The sequence below is a fragment of the Oryza glaberrima genome, chromosome 6 (genome assembly GCF_000147395.1).
Source record: "Oryza glaberrima chromosome 6, OglaRS2, whole genome shotgun sequence".
Taxonomy (NCBI): Eukaryota; Viridiplantae; Streptophyta; class Magnoliopsida; order Poales; family Poaceae; genus Oryza; species Oryza glaberrima.
The window spans coordinates 21,407,611-21,433,167 of NC_068331.1; the positions used below are offsets into that span (position 1 = coordinate 21,407,611).

At 43.7% G+C, this 25,557-nt stretch overlaps 2 protein-coding genes across 2 annotated transcripts; both read right to left on the reverse strand.

Annotated features, from left to right (window-relative positions):
• Nucleotides 1-12,861: 12,861 nt before the first annotated feature.
• On the reverse strand, nt 12,862-15,601 carry LOC127777676 (cytokinin dehydrogenase 10). Its single transcript, XM_052304286.1, has 4 exons — nt 14,910-15,601; nt 14,345-14,751; nt 13,684-13,949; nt 12,862-13,225 (listed from the first exon to the last, which is right to left on the reverse strand). Exons 1-4 carry the CDS (start codon nt 15,589-15,591, stop codon nt 12,862-12,864), a joined length of 1,719 nt encoding a protein of 572 aa, XP_052160246.1. The 5' UTR covers nt 15,592-15,601.
• A 2,324-nt stretch (nt 15,602-17,925) lies between these two features.
• Nucleotides 17,926-20,705, reverse strand: LOC127775696 (tetraspanin-2-like). The gene is made up of 2 exons (XM_052301981.1): nt 19,984-20,705; nt 17,926-18,611 (listed from the first exon to the last, which is right to left on the reverse strand). Exons 1-2 carry the CDS (start codon nt 20,491-20,493, stop codon nt 18,303-18,305), a joined length of 819 nt encoding a protein of 272 aa, XP_052157941.1. The 5' UTR covers nt 20,494-20,705; the 3' UTR covers nt 17,926-18,302.
• Nucleotides 20,706-25,557: the final 4,852 nt, after the last annotated feature.

The following is a 25,557-nucleotide window of genomic DNA, read 5'->3' on the forward strand; positions in this document are numbered from 1 at the left end:
TATCTAGGGTGTTTACCTGCCCTCGAGGCACTATATATAGGTTTAGTTGGGCCATTTCTTCCTTAAGCTCAGGAACCATTCCTCCCGTCCTCAGATGATTGCAATGGCTCTTCCGACTCAAAGCGTCGGCCACCACGTTTGCCTTGCCGGGGTGATAGTAAACCTCCAAGTCATAATCCTTGATTAATTCCAACCATCGCCTTTGTCTCAAGTTGAGATCTGACTGGGTGAAAATATACTTCAGACTCTTGTGCTCAGTGTAGATATCGCAATGGTTTCCAATCAGATAATGTCTCCAAATCTTTAGCGTATGAACCACAGCTGCGAGTTCTAGGTCATGGGTAGGGTAGTTTTCCTCGTGTGGTCGCAGTTGTCGCGATGCATAAGCCACGACCTTTCCTTCCTGCATTAGTACTCCTCCTAGTCCTTGCCTTGATGCATCACAATATATAACAAAGTCTTTCCTGATGTCGGGAAGAACTAAAATAGGTGCTGATGTCAGCTTCTCTTTGAGTTGCTTGAAGCTTTCCTGGCACTGTTCTGACCACGCAAACTTCTTCTCCTTTTTGAGTAGTTGTGTCATTGGCCGGGCTATCTTTGAGAATCCTTCAATAAACCTTCGGTAGTATCCGGCCAAGCCTAGAAAACTCCGAATTTCGGTCACCGACTTGGGTGCTTTCCATTCCGTAACGGCCTCTACTTTTGCAGGGTCTACTGCTACTCCACCGGCTGAGATTACGTGACCTAGAAAAGCGACTTCCTTCAACCAGAATTCACACTTGCTGAATTTTGCGTATAACTTGTGCTTTCGGAGTTTCTGGAGTACCAATCGTAAGTGTTCCGCATGTTCTTCCTCATCTTTGGAGTAGATCAGAATGTCATCGATGAATACTACCACGAACTTATCCAAGTAATCCATGAACACTTTGTTCATAAGATTCATGAAGTACGCTGGGGCATTGGTTAGACCAAATGACATCACTGTGAACTCATACAATCCATAACGTGTGGAAAACGCGGTCTTGGGGATATCTTCGGTCCTAATCTTCAGTTGGTGGTATCCTGATCGAAGGTCGATCTTTGAAAACACCTTAGCCCCCTTGAGTTGGTCGAAGAGATCATCAATCCTTGGTAGCGGGTACTTGTTATTAATAGTTACTTCGTTCAGCGGTCGGTAGTCTACACACATTCTCATGCTACCGTCTTTCTTCTTAACGAATAATACTGGGGCCCCCCAAGGTGACGAACTGGGGCATACAAATCCCTTTTCTTGCAACTCTCTGATTTGCTTTTTAAGTTCCTCCAACTCATTGACCGGCATCCGATATGGTCTCTTGGATATGGGAGCAGTTCCAGGTATCAAGTCAATGATAAACTCTATGTTCCGATCAGGGGGCATTCCAGGTAGGTCTTCCTGAAACACATCAGGAAATCGTTGCACTACTGGCATCCCTTTCATGGGTAGCATGGTGAATATGCCTCCGGCATGTTCGGTTAGCCTAGGATCTTGATCCATGGTTGCTCTCATATCCGATCCCCAGGGTGTGGTCAGGGTAACTTCTCTACGTCTACAGTCAATTACTCCTCTATGCTTTGCTAACCAATCCATACCCAATATGACATCAAGAGTCTGTGGGATCAAAACCATAAGGTTGGAGGGAAACACCACATCCCTAAGGTGAATAGGTACATCAATGCAAGCTGTGTCCACGGCTATTTCACCCCCAGGTGAATGTACTAACATTGGTTGCCTTAGTTTAACTCTGGTTAAACTGTGTTGTTGACTTACTTTCAAAGATATAAATGAATGCGATGCTCCTGAATCGAAGAGAACTTTAACTGGAGTGGAGTTGAGTGAAAACATACCCATCAGTACGCCTTGGTCTTCCTGGGCCTCTTCAGCTCGAACGTGGTTCACTTGCCCGCGTCCAAATTTGGTAGCGGTCCTGTTGGTCTGCGGAGTCCTGAATAGACCTCGTCCAGCCGCAGGGGTAGCAGTTCCGTGAATAGTCGTTGCATTAGCTCCGGTGCGAATAGGTGTCTTGTTTGGATGGGGGCATTTGTTGGCGAAATGCCCATACTCTCCACAGTTGAAACAACTTCCTAGCCTTACTGATCCAGTGGCAGTCTGATTCGGTGCACGGGCGCGGTTCTGAATGGTAACCGGCCTGTGGAAATTGCTGGAGGCGGCAGGTCGACTGGTTGTCACCACTGTTGGTCTCCATGCCGTGGAGGTTGTCCCTTTAGGACGCTGGGGTGCGGTCTGAGGCGGGCGGTTCATGGCAAGCCTCCTTTTACGATTGTGCTCCACGACCTTTCGGTCGTTTTCCAGCCTAACGACCTTATTAATTAAACTCTGGAAACTATCGTGGTCTTGTCCAATCATGGGCCCACGCAACTCGTCATTCAAGCCTTCAATGAATTTGTCGATCTTTTCCTCTTCGTCGGCAAGATCTCCAGTCGCGTAGCGTGCCAACTGAGTGAAACGGTTCAGGTACTCTTGTACTGTGGTATTCCCTTGCCGTAGTCTCCTGAACTCATTCTTCTTCATCCGCATCACTGCGGCAGGCACGAAGTTGTCACGGAAGGCTGTGGTAAATTCTTCCCAGTTTGGTTCTCCAGCATCTTCTTCCCGAGCTTCTTTGTATGTGTCCCACCAATCTCCGGCTGGTCCTTCCAATTGGTTTGCCGCAAAGATCACCTTATCGGCCTCCCGTACTCGAACAAGAGTTAGCTTCTTCTCAATGACCCTTAACCAATCTTCAGCATCCATAGGTTCTTCAGCTGTGGCGAATGTGGGTGGCTTGGTCCTCATAAACTCTCCAAAGGTCGATCCGCCACGGTTGCCTTGGTTGTTTGCAATGGCTTGCAGAAGTTGGGTTTGGGTGGCCATAATTCCGGCCAGGGTGGTTAGGTCAGGTGTCTGGGTTTCTTCATTGCTGGTTGACGCCCGACGTCGGCTTGCCATCTGTGTAGGTTGATGGAGTAAGTATCCTAATTTTCTAACTAGCTCCTATGGTTTTATCCCATTAAGGGAGTTGTGTTGATATGAACTTTGTTTTGCAAGCATGGTGGAATAAACTCATTTATATCACAACAACAATAGATATCATAAATAACATCACAGAGTTTCACAAATAGTACATAAATCATGATGCAATCGACTGCATACATACGCAGTCCAAATAAGGTTCATCCAAAAGATACATCAAACTAATCATCAATCTACTTGTCAATCTAGATAAGAGGGGGGTGTGTCTCGCATGTTATCCAAAAACCATCTGATACGAGATCGAAGCTGCAAGGAGTCCGTCAGTCTAGTCCTCCAGCCATCCGCAGGATCCTGGGGCAGGTAGAGGGTGGTCGCTGGCACGCGCAAACCTGAGTCCCCACGGCTCAGAAGTAGTGGCCTCTGGATCTGGCTTGGTCCTCTTGCCCGGAGGTCGTGTGCTCTTGCGAGCAGTGCTGAGGGTGCGAGGGCCTCCGAGGAAGGTGATGCGGGGAACAGGGGTCTCATCCTCTGAAGGATCAGTGATGTCTGGCTCGATCTCTGGCTCGGTGTCGATCCCCTCTGTCTCAGAGTCGACCTGGATCGGAGTCTCCAAACTAGAACCCAGCTGCGGAGAAGGTGTAGGGATCAGTGGAGTGTGCACCATCTCCGGGACAGGCGGCTGTGTCGCTGTCGGGTCCACTAGGTAAGGTGCTGACTCGGTAGCTAGCATACTAGCCTCTCCCAGAAGAGCGTAGAACGCTGGTGGGTACGGCGGGGTGAGGAAGAAGTAGCGGTCATGGCCTACTGCTGTGGAAGTAGAAGCCCCTGTGGTGCTGATCGTGGCTGCTCGAAGCTGCTCCTCCAGCTGGCTGACGTGCTCCTGACTCTCTCTCAGCTGCTCCTCAAGAGTATCCATCATCCCGTGGCGATCGTTGTACTGGTCAGATAACTGCTGGAACTGGTCGCCGTGGACCTGGAGATGTGCCTTCAGTGAGTCTATCTCACTGCCCCAAGCCTGGTGCTCCTCCTCCAGCTGAAGCTGCTGCACTGTGAGGTCGGTCACCTCAGTCTCTAACTCTCCCATACATCTCTGGTGGTCGTCAATCTCCAACAGAGCCTCCTCATAGTAGTCATCTACTGCCTCAGCCCATCGTGACAACCGAGTCACCATCGGGTTGTAGCAGCAGGGCGTGTCCTGAATTGTGCAAACTGAGTTGCCCTCCTCCCGGAACGGGTGATGAGCAAACTCGGTACTCGCTAACTCAGCTCGGTGGATAGAGCTGAGTCGGAGGAAGGCCTCCCGGGCTGCATCCTGCATCGCGATCTGTGGCAGGTCTCAGTGGTGACGTGTCTGAAAGCTGTAATCCAACTCGGAAGGGACTCGGGGGTGGACCTCGACCTGAGCCTCCCAAACCGAACCACACTGTCTCACTCGGTATGACGGGAACCCAGAGTATCGCAGACGCCTCAACATCCGATGCAGCTCAATGACATACCCCTCTGATTGAGGTAAGCTCAACTCCCAGGTAGCGGGTGAATCCTGGTCTGCCATCTAAGCTTAAGAAAAACCCAAAGTCAGTTGAAAATAAAAATTGGTTTTGTGAAGGAAATAGTTAAGAGTAAAGTGCGAAATTACGTAAAGTTTTGTAAACATAGCGTTTTTTTTATTCTTGAAAGTATTACTAAGTGGGAATTTCTCCCTTGGCCAACTTAGGAAAGGGTGGGGCGCCTTTTGGTCTTTTATGGCTCTGATACCAGCTCTGTAGACCCCGTTTTTATTACAGGAATCATTCGTGTAAACAGTATCATTTCCCTGGATCAAGTAGTCTGGTACACACGAGTTCATAGCTGAAATACCAAAAGCACATACACGAGAGTCTAGTGCTAATTATTACATCATAAGCCCACAGGCATTGTCTTAAATCATCGGACCGAGCGGTCCGGAATACATCCAAAAGCAGAAATAGATGAGGCAGCGGAATTCAGGCAGCGGCATGCCATTGCCACAGGCAACGACCGTACTAAGACCTACTGAACGCCATCGTCTTCATCTCCCTCCTGGTAGTAGGCATAGGGATCCTCCGAAGCTTCATCTCCTGCTTCTGATTAATTTTATATTTGCAAGGGTGAGTACCAACCGTACTCAGCAAGCCACCACAGCAACAATCCATATGAAAGGGGTATTCAAAGGATGGCTATGGTTCCTTTGCGCAAAGCCAGTTTTGTAATTCTTTTCACAAGCCTAAGACTTAGCACAGACTGATCAAATTTTAGTACCAGTGTTCATATTAAACAATGACGGTTCTGTCCACCATCCATTGTGATCCCAAGGATAGCTTCCCGCCATTGAGTCGTCATGATTTTCTGAGGACGTCCACATTCCCGCCTCTCAGGAAGTGGCTCCATCAGCATAGAAATCATCATGCAATATCCCATCCCACACAAGTTAAAGAATTTAGAGTCTAGCCAAGTGTAATACATGTCCCGGTGCTCAATAACCGCGAGCACGGCTATTCGAATAGATTTGATTTACTCACACTGCAGTGGATGTACACTTTACCCGCACTCCGCGACTGCCCAACACATGAGCCTCGTCCCAACACATGAGACGCGTCACGGCAAAGCTTTTCGATAACCTCGCATTGGCAGTACCCGCTCCATGAACTTAAATCCTCATGCACTCTAGGCGTCCATGTTTCTAGCAGTGAGAGGAGTTCTGGTGCTCCCGGGAAAGAGAAGTCTCACACACATATTAAATTATGGTTCAAGTTAAGTTCTCACTCTCACACACTCATGGCAGTCCTACCAATGGCGACACCGATGTAGGGCACGCCTCTCGGCCCTACCTCAACGGCTGTCCCACCGTAGCGCACCTGCCTCACTCAGGGGTGAACCATTTATGCAGGGATACTGACTCCGCTCGGCTATCTAATCCGCTAGGTCTATACCCATTCGAGAAGTACGGTTGTACGGGGGTCGTTTCATGCTTAACTTCATGGCTCGGTCCTTAATTGACCGGGGACGGTACTAGCCTTTTCCAGATACCACCCAAATCCTCCGTCCGCCCCAGTCAAAAACAATTGTTTAATTTTATTTCTCCTTTCACAAATCATGTCATCAACATCATGGCAATGTGGCGCTCATGTCTCCACATGCCGCATCTCAATTACCTTCCCAAAGGTAATTGCCCAAGCATATAGTATTTGATAAATATGAGTATGCATGATTCTAGAATAGCATTTCTAAGCAATTGTCATAATTGACTAGGGACTCATACGTAAACATGGTTACGAAGGAATAAGAGCAAACAATAATCAAGGCATGGCATAATCACAAGTAGGATGTTCATCATTGCATGCACTTTTATTTGTAATCAAAACAATTTCGCAATTGGGATCAACATGTTCAAGGAATAGTGATGACTTGCCTTGCTCAAAGTCTTGCGGGTCTTGGCCTTCACTTGGATCCGCAACTCCCTCGGGCTCTATAGTTACGTGCGAAAATTGATTTGAATTCGGTTAGAATTCAAATAAAAATCCAAATAAATCCAAATGGAAGTCGAACGCGTAAGTCGATTCTTTTATATTAACTTTACTATTCGCGAACTAGGGCAAACCCAATTTCGATTTTTATATCCTAAACTATTTTGCGGGTATAAATATTTTGTTATCATAAATTTTTAATTTAATCTACCCGAGCATTATATCCATATAGTAGGTTGGAAATTTCTATCGCAAGCTAAATATCGGACGGAATCCTAAAATTATCTTATAATAATATACGATTTAATTTTAGTCTAGGACTAAATGATTAAATATAATATACGACTAAAAATCCTAGTAATTAAATCCGAATTTATACCGTGAGTCGATTAGTTCTAGAGATTATTCAAAAATAATCTATAATAGTCTATAAGAATTTAGCTAATTGTTTAGTTATTAATTATGTCTAAATTACTACCACGGATTGATTTCTTATAAAGATTACCAAGAATAACCTATAATAATCTACGATTATAGTATTGTTTTGCAAATACTACCCTTTAGTTAATCCTATAATTAATTCCTAATATTTTTAAATATCTTAAAAATATTAGGAATTAATTTCCCTTTTCTTTTTCTCCCTTTTTTTCTTCCTTCTTTTCTTTTCTTTTCCCTTTTCTTTCTCTTTTTCTCTCTTTCCTTTCTTTTCTTTTTCTCTCCTTCCTCCCGGCTTCTTTCTCTCTTCCTCTCTTCTTTTCTCTTTCTCTCTCTCTCAGCTCCTTCCTCCCTCCCGGCGGCAACGGCGGTGAACGCAAGGGGAAAAAGGCGGCGGCTTACCGACAGCGACGGTCGGTGGCGACGACGGCGACGGCGGCGCACGGCGCGGCGGCTCCGGGGCGACGGCGCGGCGGCTTCGAAGGTGGCGGCGCGGCGGCACGACGATGGCGGCGCGTGGGGGAGGGGAAGAGGGAGAGGAGGAGGGAATGGAGTGGGGGAGAATGGAGAGAGGGGGGTACTTATAGAGAGGAGGGGGAAGAAGGAGAGGGGGAGGGGCGGCGGCTTGACGCGACGGCGGCGCACGAGCGGGACGACGGCGACGCGCGGGCGGCGACGTGATGGCGGCGCGGGGCTCGACGCGGCCACAGCGACGGCGCGCGGCGATGGGACGGCGACGCGGCGGCGCGGTGCTCGAGATGACGGCGACGCGCGGGCGGCGAGCGAGCGGCGTGACGGAAGGGCGACACGACGCGCGCGACGGCACGGGGCTCGGCGCGATGAACGGGCAGCGCGGCAGCGGCGCAAGGCGATGGCGACGGCGACGGCGACGGTGGCACGGCGCGGCAGGGGCGGCACGGGGCTCGGGGGCGCGGCGCGGCAGGGGCGGCACGGGGCTCGAGGCGGCGTGCGGCGCGAGGCGGCGACGCGACGGCGATGGGATGCGCGGGCGCGGGGCGCGAGGCCGACGGCGACGCGACGGCGACGATGGCGACGGCGGCGCGGCGGGCGGGCGGCGCGCGGGCGAGCGGCGCGTGCGGCAGGGGAGGGGTTAGGGCTAGGAACGTGATCGAACACCTTCGCCATAATGAACAGTGCATTTTTTTTATTTATTCCGATTTTAGTTTATTTCCCGTATAAATTTGATTCTATAATTCCTAATCTTTGCATCCATGAATTTTACTCAACATTTGTGTTATTCCAACTAATGAATTCACTCAAAATTAATATTACCCATTTTTATTTTTATATAATTTATTTGAATTTTTAATTAGGTTATTTGAATTTTTAATTAGGGTTAATTCTTATTCCATCGCATTTAAATTTAATTGATACAAATATGGTGGCGATAATATTTTATTTATTCCTATCCACACCTAATCTTTATTTTAATTTATATTTATTTTACCAATGTGTTTTTTAAGGTTTATTCCTAATTAACTATTCTTTACTCGCGATTAATAAACTTCGAGATCAAATCCAAATAAAATAGGCGAATAAGATCGGCATGATGCAACTAATTTAAAAAGTTTTTAAAAGTCCGCATTTTTAGAGTTTTGATTTTGTCGGTCGAATTTTCAGGGTGTTACAGGGGGCTTAGGGGGTATCCATGGGTTTTGTGGGTGTAGACGTTAGATCCGCCCCTGCATGTGGCTAACATATATGTGCCAGATATTATCATATTATAAACTCGTATAACTGAAATGTACGATCATGGTTGATGATATGATTTATAAAAGTCTAACGGTATAGAAGTAACATATATAATACATATATGAAAATAGAGTCCATTATATTCCTATCCTTAGCCTCGTTATAGATTATGAGCGACACCAAAAATAAAAGTTAAACCTAATAATAATTTAGGGTTAAAACCCAACAATGAGTATAATAGGAATTGGTATATGCGTTATTGTATCTTCTATTTTAGTCAGATTTCATGCATAACTTTTTTATTAAATGCTTGTTGTATTTTAGATTTAGACTTGTTATAGTGATGTAAAATGGATGAATTTATTATCCCCTTTCCAACTCCAGCTATATGGGATTACGATCCTTTTGTCTTTATTTGAATAAAGTTAGAGGCGAGCGGTGCAGTGATTTTGGGGAGGATGTTCGGATCTCCTATCTTCGGGTGTGTTTAGTTCCTGAAAAAAGTTGGAAGTATGAAGAAAGTTGGGAGTTTGGAAAAAAAAAAGTTGGAAGTTTATGTACGTTGGGAATATCGCGACGAACGGACAATGTTAAGGCCGAGTTTAGATCCAAACTTTTTCTTCAAACTTTCAACTTTTTCATCACATCAAAACTTTCCTACACACAAACTTTCGACTTTTCCATCACATCGTTCTAATTTCAACCAAACTTTCAATTTTGACGTGAACTAAACACACCCTAACTATAAGTTTGAGCAGTAGTATTTACAAAGTTATTAAGGGCTGGTTTGGTTTGAGCAGTAGTATTTATAGTAGTATTTCCAAAATTATATAATTATCATTTATTTTATTTTGACTTTATTTATTATCAAATAATCTTTAAGCATGCTATAAATTTTTTATATTTGCAAAAACAATTTGAATAAGTATATTAGTGAATTACTACTATAAATATCATATTATCAAATTATGTAATATGATATTGATGTGTGGGAACTGAAAAAAAATCAGTATATTAGTGAGTGGGAAACATGTTAGTAAATTAAAAAGCTACGAAATACTACTGATTAGTTAGACCACGGATGAACACGGTAAGTTAGTCGACAACACGCGCCGAACACCGCTTCGTGCAAGATCAAACTCCGAACAAAGGCCTAGAAATTAAAACTGATGAAACCAAAAGTTGTCTGTCACTAACAAAACATATGGCAATTGGCAACGATGGCAATGTAGTGTTGCTGCTGCTTAATTACCTCCTACGTCATATGGAGATGAGCAGATTCGATATGATATTCTCGCACAGCTAGCTGCACTCTTGCGGGGTAGGTCGTGGAGCGGCTGGCCGGCCGGGGAATGGTGCCCGCCTGGTCGGTGCAGCATCGACAGACCAGAGTCAATGGCAAATAATAAGATCGCTACTCATTATTTTTAAAGAAAATAACTCATCTCCCAATTTTCATTAGCAAAGACGAAAACAGACAGATGGAATCGCTACTGGCCTTACATACTCATCACGGTGGCAATCACGTGTATCGTATTTTGAAATACAGAGGCTTCTGTATCGCTACTTACGACTCTTACGGGGTCGGTGGTGCCCTATAAGTTGGGGAGACCCAGTGTGGCCACACTGCTCCCCCTCCTCCCCTATTATGGACGGCCTTGGACATTGGAATGTGTTTTTTTTGAACGACTCACATCAGACATACAAAGTTCATATAATGTGTCATCTAATTATAGTATATTTGATATATTTATCCTTTAGATACAAATACACCCAAGTTAAATACAAGACGTATTGTTTTGATCAACGAGCTCAAATACTTATGGACTTGAGGAAAAGTTTTTTTTCGAGTAAATTGCATTGGTGATACACAAACTTGTTAGGTGGGTGCAATTTAGTACATAAACTTATAAAATGGTCGTTTCAATACACGAACTTGTCTAGTTTGTGCGAACGAGGACCAAAATAACTTGGCAATGTTAATTTTATGAAGCTGATGTTGATTAGAATGTGACGTGTATACCTGTAATAAGACATGCAATATTTATAAATTTAGTCTCTACTTTATCCTTCATCATTGAAATGATGAATTTCATATGTTTCTAACCCTTATATTAGTGCTCAATATTTTTAATCTTTTTCTACTATCACTAAATCTCATTCTATATTTTATTAAATAGGTGTATGTCTAATGGTAACCTTCTCATATATATGTTTACATAGTATCCGAATCAGCCCCTAAATTAATAAGATTAGTCATATAGTGTCCTTTTTTACTTCCCCCACACGCGCCACACAAGTTCGTGCACCAAAACGAGCATTTTACAAGTTTGTGCACTAGATTGCATCCACCTGACAAGAGGTCTATTCAGATGCAGCTTCAAGAGAGCTTTATTCGGCCTTTGTATGACCGTCTTCCCTTCCTGTCTATCTCCTTCGGTCAGGTGGTAGAAGTAGGATTTTTGGCAAGCAATAAGCACTTAAATAATACAATTCGAGTGTACCAGATTCTTTATCATTTCGAGAAAAAGGTTCGGGAGGAAAGGGAAACAACAGAGGGATCCGAATCGAACCTAAATGGGAATGACATGAAAAATCTTTGTAATGGCTACTTCGGAGCCATCTGTCAATCAGGCCCCTGCTACTTCGGAGCCGTCTGTCAATCAGGCCCTCCCTCGATTATTCCTGATAGAAGGATCATGGCGCCCCGGAACGGAAGCATTCCATCCAGCAGCAGCATCTCCTTCAACCACGCGAGGGCTAAGCGGAACGAAAAGGATTTTCACTGAGATGGTAAATGAAAACGATTAGCCCCATACGAGGTTTAGGAATAAGTGATGAGCAAGGAATATATGTCTTTCTGCTAAAGAGGATCTATTAAACTCATAATTCATTAGATCCTTGTTATCAATGTCAACAACTGATTCGGTAAGCTACGTGTCCGGTGCACGGAAAACTGCCTTCGGTCTCCCAACCTTACTCATGGCAACCTTGCATATGTGACCTAACAGGACTTTTGAATTAACTCTGCGATTTTGAAGACGGAGGAAATGAAAGCTGAAGAAGTTATCGAAACTTGGTTTAGTATCAAGGTTCTTCAGTTCGAGTACCGACGATGCAATTTACTCGGTTTTTTTATGCTCGCCATTAAAGAAAGATTACTTAAAATGCTACGGAGAAGAAAAGGAAAACTTTAATGAATCACATTTTTATCCTCTTTTTACTTTTTATAAATATTTTTTTTGAAGGTAGGCAAAGGCTTTGCCATTTTTGTTTTTTAATATTTTGATTACATTTTCAATACAAAATATGCTTTCTTCGTGCGTAGCGTAAATGTTCGTGGTATGGCAGATTGATTTAATGTGGATGTTGTTTAGTAGTTCATTCAAAATATATTATGATAACAATTTGTTTCATGTTTCAAAGACGATACAGTTGAGTGCACAGCTTTGCAGCCTTTATTCGACTAATCCACAAACGCTGGCAATCTCTCTTTAGTCTATATTTCGATGAGAGGAAACGCATGTTTTTCTTACCTCGAGTAATCATTCGATAAAGCCTTAAATGAACCCCTCTGGAAAAGTTTTTTTTTTCCTTCTCCAAGCTATATAACCTCACAGAGAACTATGTAATTTTATCAAATCTAGTGCATTTTGCACGCATCCATTAAATGTCAATACACAAATATTCAGTTAGCTGAAGTTTAGAATGCCTGAGTTTTGCAAATACATATATATAAACTAACTGATGTTTACTAAAGGTAATATCGTAACCCTTCAATATTATAATTCAACTGACACTAAACAAACCAATAAGTCAGCATAACCACATAGCTTCTTTTAAATAATCCCTCTAATTTTCTTTGCAGTATTTTAAAGCAAACTATTTGACCTGCGTGCAACACTGCTTACATGAATGCACGTATATGTACCAGTACTATTTTACAAAAAACAAACACAAGCTAGGAATATGGACTATTTTACAAACCAAACCATTCAGCACCCTCGCAAATTAACCTCCTACAGTTCCAAGAAAACTGAGGAAAATCAAATCAAAACAGACTAAAGACCAAAATCAAACGCCTAAAAATTTCGCCACTCCTTCGAATCGACGATCTTAATTCTTCCGGTCCAAACTACTAATCCTATTTACTCTGAATGTTCTGAACATTACCAATCACTAGCTGAATCTACGTGCAGTGCAGCAAGAGTCAGGACTCAGGAGGACGCTGTATGTGCGCTAGCTTGCAGTAATAGGTTCGCCGGCCGCCGCCGGCGGCGGCGATGGCGGCGGCGGCGGCGGAAAGATGCCCTGACCCGGCGACAGGATGGCCCGCGGGTCGTACCGGGCCTTGAGGTCGGCGACCCTGCCCCATTTCGCGCCGAAGTGGCGCCTCCACCCGTCCCGCGACGCGTGGTGCGGCAGGTACTGCCTGCACCCGATGCCGCCGCCGGCGAGGTCGCAGAGCTCCAGCACCGCCGCGTTCTCCCTCTCCAGCTGCTCCACGTCGCCGCCGCTGCCACCGGCCACCGCCGACCTCAGTAGCCCGACGGCGTAGAACACGTCCTCGTCCGGCGTCATCGCCGTCATCCTGTCATCCCACCTGCGTTTATACATCATCACGATCAATCAGCTTGTGCGTGGAAAAAATTCAACTATAAACCTTTTTAATTTTTAATTTCAAAAATAAACACTTTTAAACATTTTAATCTCGCCGATCCACCTCACGTGACAAAACAGCATTGGCACCCTACCTATGGTGGCCGTGACAATTTTATCCTATCACACTAGGTAAAATACCGTGACAAGATACCACTGTCAGTTTAAGTATAACCAAATAACACTGATAATATTTTTTTTGGGGGGACACTGATAATATTATGATACTGATATGGCCAAAAGGTTTGTGCTGAAAATAAGTTTTAGTTTTAGAAAAAAATATTTTTAAAAACTAAAAAATAAATTAAAAGGTTCTAAAAATAAAAGGAAATTTCTTGTGCGTTGGACGAGCTCCTTGAGCTCGAGACATGCACGTTAATGGCGGCGGCGAATTGAACGTACATGTCCTTATTCATGGGGTACATGAGTATGAGGCCGACGGGGTTGGCGTTGCGGAGGATGCCCTTGAAGACGGCGGCGTCGAAGTGGAGGATGCGAGACCTGGGGACGAAGAGGTTGAGCCATGGGTGGGGCACGTCCCAGGCGCCGGCTGACCGGAGATTCTGCTCCTCCCGCCCAACCCGGTCAAGGAACTCCACGTACGATGCGTCCCTGACGAACACGAAGCCCCGGACGAAGCTCAGCTCCTCCAGTAGCGCATCAAGTTTCTGCAAAAATAAGGTTTATTTTCGAGTTCAAATCACAAATTATCACGCTAACTTAGCACCTTTGTAACAAAGGAAAGAAAAACACACCCTATAAAAATCAAATTCAGCTCCGTCGTTTGCTTCTTGGTTTATCAACTGCATTCAAAACTTAAATTTACCGGTGATTTTGATTTTTTTTTATGAAAGTAGTTTATTTTCTAGTATCGGCTCTTAACTCGATAAGAATATAAATATCAAAGGTTTATTCATAAATTTTTTTTGTTACTTCGTTCATTTTTCTATGGCTCATCATTTGGTCAACTACTGATAAATCATTGAAAATGAACGAAGCAACAAAAATGTAATTACTGAATTACTTGCAAAATGAGTTAATGGATTGTGGTTTTCATATATACCTGATCCACGGAAGCGGCGGTGTTATCGTCATAGTACATTGCTCCCTCAATGTAATAGATCGCTACGGATCCAGTATCAATGGCAAGCCCAGCGAGCCGAGCAAGGTCGGTTGCAGAGAAGAAGGAAGACGACCTGCGGCCTTGGGTCAAGGTCCAATTGAGCTGGACCTGGCCCTCAACATAATCGAACCCGGATCCGCTAGCCCGTTTCGAGATAAGCAACTCTTGGTCGGTAGTAAATGGGTGAACATCTGAGTAAGCGATTCGAACCCATTTGACTCTTTTCGGAGCCGGTTCAAGTCTGATTCTGGCCCGGGTTATGACCCCAAACTGACCCAACCCACCTAGCACTGCGAAGAACAGGGCCGAGTTCACCTCTGGTGAGCAAGTGATCATCTCACCCATTCCTGCAACCACAACATTTTTGTTGATTAGTTAATTGTGCTCTCTGTGCCCGTGGACAATAATTAACATAATGTATGTATAAGCAACGTGGACTACACTAGTCATCACCCATCACTCTATCAGATCTCAGATTATAAGAAAGACCAAACTAAAATTGTACCTGTCACCACATCAAGTTCGTGGACGTTGGAGATCTGTGGCCCATGCCGGAATGCCTGCCCACCGATGCCGGCGTTGGAGAGCGTGCCACCGACGGTGATGCGGAGGTAGTCGGTCCATACACGTGGCGTGAGACCATGCTTGAGGGCAGTGTGGAGCACGTCAATCCATAGCTGCTCGCCACCGGCATCCACATACATCCTATCAACCGACACGTCGATACGGTGACTGGTATGGTGACCGTGATCACCGAGAGCCGACATGTCAACAACAATGCCGCCCGGGGCGAAGGCCTGTCCTCGAGAGGAGTGGCCCTTGCCTCGTGGTGCCACGGTGAAGGGTGTCGGCTGGGAGAGTGATAAGCGGATTAGGGCAGCGATGTCAGCAGGGAAGGTAGGACGAAATACCCCGTTTGGTGTAGCATGTACAATATGGCCAAAGTCCGATGATGCCTTGGTAGTCGCGTCATGTTCAGTGTGGATTTTGGACATGATATCCAAAGAAGAAACATCGTAACTAGTGAGGACGCCACCATGCACCGGTGCCCCGAGATAGGTGACAGTAGAGAGGAAGCTAGTGACGATGAGAAATGTGGTTAACTGAGCTCTGGGCATCATGCTGTTGTAACAAAGGGTTGGGATATTGTAAGTTGTGTAGCTTGAATTTGAGTACACTGCTTGCATGAGTTGAGGGATCGATCTCAGAGTTTATAATGTTGCAGGACAACACCTATCCTTGGTATTTATAGTGTTGCAGCATGAGCTGATAAAAAATCAGCGCAAGAGTGGAGTGCTTCCACTCATTTTTGTATTTTTTAGGATTTGAATGTTGCAAAGGATTTGACTTCTGCCCAACAAACAATTCTTCCTAATAAACTTTAGGGTGTGTTTGGTTGGGTGGATGAGTCTGGATAGGAGATTAGAAAACTTGGTCACCACCTCATTGGCCTTGGCTTGACTCTATGGATGACCACAATGATTATCATCAATACAAAATCGTGACCGCATTTTTCTAGTTTTGCCGGCATGGAAATCAGTTTTGTTGTTTCAATATATGAAACATGAGATACATACAACATACTTAAGTGCTGCTTTCCTAGCCCAAGTCAAAATATTGTTGTTGGGTGTCATAAAGCATGGTACTCTTTGTGATACCATATGATGGAATACTTTTTCAAATGGGATTACCATGCTTTTTCAAATTTCAGTGGGAGTACTTCTATTTACATTTTACATCAACTTATGAGACCAGATATACGAATTATTGCCCATTTGAACCGTTAGATCAACAAATAGGTGGTTTGGATTGCGTGTAGTGCAGTGGTAGGCTCTAATTGTTTGACAAAATATAATTTATGGATAAAACTTTCATCTCTGTGTTATTAACAGTATATAAGCCAATGCTATTATGATTTAAAAAAACCTAAAATCAACTCCAAATTTATGTTTCCGAGTTGCGACTAATAAGGTAACAAGCAGAGATGATGAGAGGCATAATAAAACCATAATAGATCTAAATCCCATGTCACCCCAATTCATGTGGTTTTAGTGTATCCGCAACCTAAAGAGGCACTCAAAATTGTTGTTGTAACTAGATAAAATTTGGCTCCCCTAGTGGTTGCATCCATGTAGAGGTTGGATAAAATAAACATTAAAAAAATGAAACAAATTGAAAGGTGTAGTTTATATGTATTTGCCCCCTTGTACTTCAAATTGGACTTTTAGTTAAATCTTCTATTTAATATAAGGGTTTACTCTTCTCTTCAGAAAGCATGAATTATTTAATGGATTTTTATTTTATAGTACACAATTTTCTTTATTTTTTTCTCAGCATATGATATCTTTTGGATGGTAAGTGGTGCAAAGTGTAGTATAATTTTGAGTTCCTGCGGTCAGCTTAGGACGGCGTAATTAGATAACAGAGGATTTTTCAACAGGGTAGCAGGATAGATATATATTATTGTACTGGTAGCATGATTATCAAGCTAAGGCCTACTTGTTGTATTCAAACAAATCAGAGCTCGAGATTTGTCAACTTCCTACATAAACTCCACGAACTGGAGGTGGCCATCTACCACCTGCCTCTCATTTGTTCTTACAAAAAGGTCAATTTCAAATCTCCAACACAGGTAATGCTACCATTGAAGAAGCATCACCAGATAAATAAATGAACACGCCGACTTTCTAAAGTTTTAAGCTATACAAGTCAATGGCTGTACCTCTCCTTTTTTTTTTCCCTCATGTACTGTTAAATTTTACAAAATTTTTATGAGAAGAACTTCAAAAAAACTACTCTGTATTACACTGGGTCCAAAACTACGTGCCCTGAATCCGGACAAGATGACTCCGTGCTAAACCTGAGAACAGGTCTCCTTCATCAGTTAGTAAAAGAAGCTTAAAATCGAACGCTGCAATGAAACTTGTCTAAGACTGGAACTTCTGCAACAACTTATGCATTGTGATTTTTATATCTCCAAAGTCATCAGACATGTCCGCAAACAAAAAAAAGGAAGTATGTCACAGACTCTGCAACCGTCAGGTCATCAGGCCATTACACGTGTAGTACACTAACCTAACAATTCACTGCCAAATCGATCGCTCGAACTAATCAGGCGATTGATGCATATGAACCAGATTATTTAGTACAGTGGCTGAAACTTGTGTTAGTTTTTTACTTGTAGTACCAAGTAGCAGATGCCTTCAATAGTTCATTTTGTACGATGTCTGAAACTTGTGTTAGTTTTTTAGCTTGTGGGTGTGTTCAGATCCCAAAAATTTTTGGCCAAAAATGTCACATCAAATTTTTGAACACATGCATAGAGCATTAAATGTAGACGAAAAAAAACCAATTGCATAGTTTGCATGTAAATTGCGAGACGAATCTTTTGAGCCTAATTGCGTCATGATTTGACAATGTGATGCTACATTAAACATTTGCTAATGATGGATTAATTAGGCTTAATATATTCGTCTCGCAGTTTATAAGCGGAATCTGTAATTTGTTGTCATTAGTCTACGTTTAATACTTCAAATGTGTGTACGTATACTTAAAAAATAAATTGGCCAAAGAACTAAACACGGCCTATATCAATAATACAGCAAAAGAGTACTCAGTCTGACGGTAGGTACGACCATGACAAATATGACAACCCGTGCCAACAACACAAGCCGGCAACACATATACATTTGGCTAAGCTTTGAAACCAGCCCGTAGATTGTACTCACTAGATCAACAAAACAAACTAGCAGCATCCAGTAATCTTCAGAACAGAACAATGCACTGTAAAATTAATCAACAGATATAATACTGATACTATGTAGCAAGAGCCAAGAGCAAGAAGTTAAGCAAACCGGCACCGGCGAGGAGCTGATTGATCATCAGACAGCAGCGCCGATCAGTTGCGCCACTTGTAGCGGCGGAAGAGGTCCTCGGTCTGCGCGTTCTTGAAGGCGCTGCAGCCGATGACGTAGAAGAAGATGAGCGCGACGGTGGCGATGACGAGGGCGACGTTGGCCCTGCGCCACTGCTCCCGCAGGGTGCCCAGCATCCCGGCCTTGCAGGAGCTGCACTCGTAGCAGAGCTGCGACGGGTCGTTCCCCCACGCGGCGCAGTCCGCGTCCGCAGCCGGGTTCGCCGGGTTCACCCACACCGTCGGGCTCACGTACGCGTACCCGCACACCGTCGGCGGCTTGCAGCAGCCGGACTGCAGAATGCTCACGATCAAGTTCATTGTGCCTCAGATATATGGCCACTCATTTGCATAAATATTCAGGTTTCTGCTTGGAAAATGGAATGGTAAATCCATCGTCAAAACTACCTCGATATTATTATATTTATTCCAGTTATTTTGCCAGCATTGAAGATACAAAATTAAGCAATGGTCAAACGTAAGCATTCGAGATCATATCTTTTATCTTTGGCTGAACCGTAAATGAACAAAAAGGTACTACTGAGGAGTAACAATGTAAACATTCCAGAATTTGGAATGAGATCAGGATATCCTAAATTCATGGAACGAAGTCAGGACATTTTGATGTCAGCTAGCTGAACTGCATTAATTGTGTTCTGATCTACTGAACAATGATTTTTTTCTCGGAAACCTGAAGATGTGCAAAATCCAAGATACTAGTCCAAGGATTTTTCTCTCTCTCTTTGAGAGAGAGAGAGAGTCCAAGGATAGCAGTTACACAAGGAGACAAAAATGTGAACTGGATCAGGTGACATGGCCCAGCACATTGAGCCATTTCTTTTCCAAAATGATCTTGCACACCGAGCCATGCTTGGTTTGCACTTATCTGAACCTCCATTGCTAATGCTACACAGGAGAAGATTCATCTACAGAACATCGAAATGCCAACCATAGAAAACTAATATTAAGAAAATCAGTTAATTAAGTACATGCCCCCATGTGCCGGCCCATATGCCCATGTCACCTAAGCTAGAACGAGACCATTAAGATCAACAATTCACATAACCACAACCTTAATTACCAGCAAATCTTGTTCAGTTTCATGGTTTCATCAGTGTTCTTTCTCTTGAGCAAAGGTTGGTACCATGGATAATAATGGAAGTACCCCCACAGTGAAATTTCCACACAAATCACCACCTTTCCATCCATGGATCCCTCACCTTTTCTCTTTAGACGATTTGCACACTCATAAAAGAACTGCAATGTGCTGCAACATTTGGGGATAATTTAACCCTACTTTATTCTTAGACCCCACAAAAATTGTTCCTTGATTCCTCTTGTTGCCAACCAGTGCTACCTAGCAACTGTACTACTAATAGAGATCGATTGTACTAGCTACTAGCTAGCAGTCACATTGGTCATGTTAAACTAAGTCGATTGATTAATTAAGCAATGCGATTAGGGCCGAGTTTAGTTCCAAACTTTTTCTTCAACCTTCCAATTTTTCCATCACATCAAAACTTTCCTACACTAACAAACTTCCAACTTTTCCGTCACATCATTCCAATTTCAACCAAACTTCCAATTTTAGCGTGAACTAAACACACCCTAGTAATCGGTGTGATGTATGGTTAAATCGATGAATTAATTGAGGATTACTGATTACCTGGAGCGGGGTGAGGTGTGATTGGTAGAACTGCTCGGGGGTGATGAAGAAGACGCTCTCCTGCGCCAGCTTCCTGCAGGTGTCGGAGGCGGCGAGGCAAGCCCTGATCCCCTCCCACCGGCGAGGGTCGCCGGCGACGCGGTCCCGCAGCCAGGTGGAGTAGCCGTCGAGGCGGTAGTCGTCGTAGGCGCGGGCGAAGGCGGGGTAGGCGCCGGAGGGGCGGGTGACGGCGAAGGCGAAGACGAGGAGGGCGAGGAGGAGGGTGATGAGCGCGGCCATGGCGAAGAGGTAGGCGGCGAGGAGGCCCCGGCGGTTCCAGTAGGCGCCGGCGAAGCCGGCGAGGGCGACGAGGAGGAGGGCGGCGCCGAGGATAGCGAGCGGCCAGCGCGCGACGCGGGCGCAGTCGTCGCCCTGCTTGGAGGCGAACCAGACGCCCGTGGCCACCACCGGGACGGCGCACACCAGCGCCAGGAAGTTGACGCACGCCGTGATGTTGTTGCTCACCGCCATGGATGGCTCTCTCTCGGCTGTGGCTCGAGCTGAGTGAAGTGAGAGTGAGAGTGAGAGAGCGTGTGTGATGCGAGTGTGAAAGGTGAGAGCTTTTTGTTGTTGTTGTGGCTGTTGTGTTTGGGAGGAGGAGAAAGGTGAGAGCTTTGCTGCTGACTAGAAATTTCTTCTTGGCTGCTGCAGCAGAGTGGATGGAGAGGGAACGCACGTACGCTTTGCACGCGGCGAAAGAATTCAAAATAGATAAATGAATCAGGTTAGTACTACTATTATCATGTGACACATTTTATATAAAACTAAAAAAAATACCCGTGTGTTATAACGAGTGAAGGTTATTTTAATTTTTATTGTTGTTATATGGTTTAGTTAAGATGAAATTCACTATGAGAATTCACTTAGATATATATATATATTTTTAGAAAATCATGAGCTGTAATTACGAGTCCGATCATCTCAAGTTAGCATATATGCTCCTGTATTTTTAAAAGCGAACGAATTTAAAACCTAACTTAAATACAGATATGTAATTCTAAAAGCGAACAAACTTAAAAATCGACTCATACACGAATGACGTATCAAATACTAGCAAAACCATCTTAAATTTTTATAATAGTAGAGATTATTTATACTATCGCTCCTGTATTTCCGAAAGCGAACAAACTTAAAAACCTGACTCAAATACAAATCTATATTTCTAAAAGCGAACGAACTTGAAAACCGACTCAAACACAAATGACGTACAAAAGTACCAGCAAAAACATCTTCAATTTTTAAAAATACTAGAAAAGATGTCCGTATGTTGCAACGGGTGAAGGTTATTTTAATCTTATTATTGTTATACAGTTTAATTAAGAGGTAAAATTTACTGTGAGAATTCGCTTGGATATATTATTTTAGAAAATCATGAGCTGTAGTTAGGATCGTCTCTAGATAGCGTGTGACTTTTTTTAATGAGATTTCTTATACGACGAATTCTGTATTTCCAAAAGCGAACGAATTTAAAAGCCAACTCTAATATAGATATGTATTTCCAAAAACGAACTTAAAAGCCGATTTATACTAAAGTACCGGTAAAACTATCTTTAGTTTTTATAATAGTAGAGATAAAGATGGAGATAGAGATTTATTTATTTTGAAATTGAGAAAGCAGCAAGGAAAATTGGGTTGGTTTGGAAACGCTTCAAAATTGTCGCGGGTTACGGGAGATTGTAGCCGTGTGCCGGCCGCCGCGAGGTCTCGTGTGATTACGTGATGCCGGTGACACGCGCCGCTCGCCCAATGGGGAGTAGCGCGGATCGCCATGGCTGCTTCCGTGCGTCGTCTCGGTAGGCGGCCGCAGACGAGGAGGGGGCCACGTGCCGGTGCTTTTGCCGCGTCGTCCGCGACGTCGGCCGGGTTGCAATGGCCGGAGCCCAAGACCAGATCGTCACCGACCGTGACATTTCGTGCCGGGGAGGCCCATCTCTTTTAAGAAAACCGATCCAAAAAAAGGTGCATAAAAGGTCATCGGATTACAAAATCATACTCTAACCACAAAATAAGATATATATATATATATATATATATATATATATATATATATATATATATATATATATATATATATATATATATATATATATATATATATATATATATATATATATATATATATATATATATATATATATATATATATATATATGATGGTGCCATCTCTGTTGGACGGGAAGCCACTAGATGAAGATGAGGAAGATAGCGGGGGTGAGGGCACCTTGCCACCACCAACTTGAGGAGGAGGAGAGGCGTGAGGGGGGGGGGGGGGGGGGTTTGGCAGGCCTTGCTAGCATGAATGGCCCCTCCGAGCGCCAAGAAGGCTGCACAGTAGCGTGGTGCAACGGTGGTGTAAGAGGAGGAGGCAGAGAAGTAGCGGCATCGGGAGTGAGGAGGGAGGAGAGGAGAGTTTGGGATTGGGGGAGTATCGCATGAATCTTAAAGCGATCCAATGGTCTATAATTCGTATGATTTTGAGGGGTTTTTTTGTCAAATATTCTCTTGTTCAAAAATATAAGGATTTATAGGTTGTTAATCAAAGACTAAGATCAGGTCAAACGATTTATATTTTAGTTGTTTCAGTTATCAATTTCCTAATTTTGAATTGTTTATATTCCCTTTCCAAGCATCCGATCAGGTTTGCAATCATTGAAATGATGAGAATCATGGAAATAATCAAATAAGTGCAGCATTTGTCTATACCGTAGTAGAAAATTTGAATCCTATAAATATTTATGTTATATTTTAAAACAAAGAGAGTAATAGGGAGCTTTGCTACGCAGTCTTTATTTTTCCTTTCTGCTGAAATGGAATCCGATCTTTTTTTTCTTCTCATCCTCAGAGGCCAGCTATAAGAAGGATGCATGAGGACTGGAAATGGCAGATTGGCAGTGAAGTCGTTAACGACAAACAGATCAAACGAGAGAGAGAGAGAGAGAGAGATGGAGGGTAGCAAGAAAGTGGCAATATGCAAGGTGCTCGCCGTGACGATGCTCCTGCAGCTGTGGTTGGTTGCTACTCCATCGGCTGCCCAGTTTTTTAGAGCCTATACTGAAGAATCCTACACTGAAGGCTGCGTTCCTTCGTGGATGCCGTGTGTCCATAATAACGTTCGTCGCCAATTGCCGAGCAAAGCAACTGTTGTGAGCAAGGGTTTGTCTGTTCTAGTTTGCCTTCTAACGTCGATATCTGCATGCCAAATCCTAATGCAGCGAACCCCTAAAATGGTTTTTATTTTCTCTCATTGGAAAGTGTTCTCTTAGTTGTTCTTAATTTCCTCTATTTCATGAGAGTTTTTTTGTTGTTAACTGCAATGTTTCGTTTATTTCCTCTGTTATTGGGGAGGTATGAGAGGATGTACTGTACACCCTTTTTTATTTTCTCCTCTGGTTGAATAAAATTGCTTTATAATTTAAATTTTCAGTGCATCTATCTTATATGTATCTATGTGCGTTTCATCTACACGTTTTTTTTTGTGTACTAGCTAGGTATATGTGCCCATTTTTTGCATCATAACAATTTACTAACACTATTACTGTTGGCACAATCCGAAACTTGCATTGCATATCTCTACTAACGTTTATAAAAAAAAAAAATGAAAGTTGCTTCCAATCACCTGTTTGCCCGTTGTCCATTGTCTGTACGTCTTTGTCTGTCGCACGCCGGAGAATGGAGGCACCGCGGTCGTTTTTGTTAAAGCATTCCTTTATCCGGCCATTTTTATGTAATCCGACAGTTAATGTCGCGCGCATGTCGTCCGTGCATATTCAAAACCCAACCCGCAGCGCATGATCACAAATCTGGTTCGGACTCAGTTCTACGCACGCAAACAAACCCTCCACCTCTTCAGTTCCCTCTCCATTGTCACCTCATCACCACTCGCGAGTTTTATCAATTCAGCAGTTCGATCATTTCATACTGGTACACCTGTATATTCTATAGATCCAATACACTCTTTATATTTCCAATTTGTCCTTTTAATAAGGCAAGTGATCCGTGACAATATTCCGTTTAATAATTTTAATCAAACCGGGCCGTAGCTGTAGATCAAAATTTCAGTTCTTCTCCGTCCTTCTTCTCCTTACAAATGCAAATCGAAGAATACTCAACACAACGCATAACATCATTTGTTTTCAATTACATGCGATAGTTAAAACACGCTGCACCATTCTTGGATCGAATCCTCCATTGCAGCAACAACAGATCCCAGCACCAGGGTCATGGACGCGCACTCTGCACACTTCCTTCACCAACGCCCGAAAACGTTAATCGGCGATCAGGTTTTCAGGTGGGGGAGGCTTTTGTTGGAACTTTTTTATTCTTGCACGTCTATACGTAGAAGTATACATATACATATAGATTTTTACATCCAAAGTGTGTACGTGTATGTATAAATATAGAATTTATATTATAAACTTCATACGTCTGAATATAAAGTTTGTATATATAGTTTTATAATACATATGTATATACACATAAATAAAACATTTATACATATATAGGTATAGAAACAAAGTTGATACATATAGATATAAAGTTTTATATAAGCACAAACTTTATACATATAAATACAAAGTTTATACGTACATTGTACATATATATGGAACAGACGGATATGGTTAGTCGCGCATTAGCGCTCTATGCGGTCATGGTTACAATTCTCAACCCAACGCATAACATCATATGTTTTCAATTACTTGCGATAGTTAAATACGCCGCGCCGTTCTTGGATGGAATCCTCCATGGCAGCAACGACATATCCCAGCACCAGATATACGTACATAAAGTTTGTACATATATATGTGACGGGATGGATGCATGTTGTTAGTCACGCATTAGCGCTCCGCACCAAATACACCTGCAAGGTTGCAACAGTTGTGGTTGTGCGGTCATGGTTTCGCTTTATTTGTCGAACCGAGAGGTCAGCCCACAACTGAATTTAACCCATTTATTTCTACTGAAATGTTTAGCCTGCAAGTGAATTCTGCCCACTTAATTCCCATCGATGAAATCGAACCAACGCTAAACTTGGCCTACATAATTCCCATCAACAAAGGCTGCAACAGTGGTGGCTGTGCGGTCATGGTTTCGCTTTATTTGTCGAACCGAGAGGTAAGCCCACTACTGAATTTAACCCAATTATTTCTCACCGAAATGTTTCACTTTCGTGACCTTGGCGATGCCGACCGACCGGGAGAGGTGGCAGCGGAGAAGGAGAGGGTGGAGCAAGAGGGGTCGCCGTTGGCGTTGGGCGCCAGGGAGGGAGACGCGCATGCTAGCGGAGCTCAACCTGGCACAACGGCGGCCGAGTCGAGGAGAAGATGGCGGCGTCGACTCCGGTGACCTCTAGGGCAGGTGCCTGCCCTCATGAACTGCCGGCGACGAGGTTGGTTTCTGAAAGCTCCTCGTCGTTCGCCACTGCCGTCTTCCCGCCGACGGGCTGGCAAGCTCAAGCTCGCGGCGAGGAAGACGTGGCTCCAATCCTCGGTTGTGCGGTGGCGAAGAAGGCCATGCTCAATGTTGATCTAGGAGGGG

Excerpts from the sequence above, each read along its gene's own strand:
- LOC127775696 (XM_052301981.1), bottom strand. The coding sequence starts at position 20,493 with ATGGCGGTGAGCAACAACATCACGGCGTGCGTCAACTTCCTGGCGCTG. Across the intron at positions 18,612-19,983 it reads CACACCTCACCCCGCTCCAG|TCCGGCTGCTGCAAGCCGCC; the intron begins GTAATCAGTAAT and ends AGCATTCTGCAG.
- LOC127777676 (XM_052304286.1), bottom strand. The coding sequence starts at position 15,591 with ATGCAAGCAGTGTACTCAAATTCAAGCTACACAACTTACAATATCCCA. Across the intron at positions 14,752-14,909 it reads CGAACTTGATGTGGTGACAG|GAATGGGTGAGATGATCACT; the intron begins GTACAATTTTAG and ends TTGTGGTTGCAG. Across the intron at positions 13,950-14,344 it reads CCGCCGCTTCCGTGGATCAG|AAACTTGATGCGCTACTGGA; the intron begins GTATATATGAAA and ends TTATTTTTGCAG.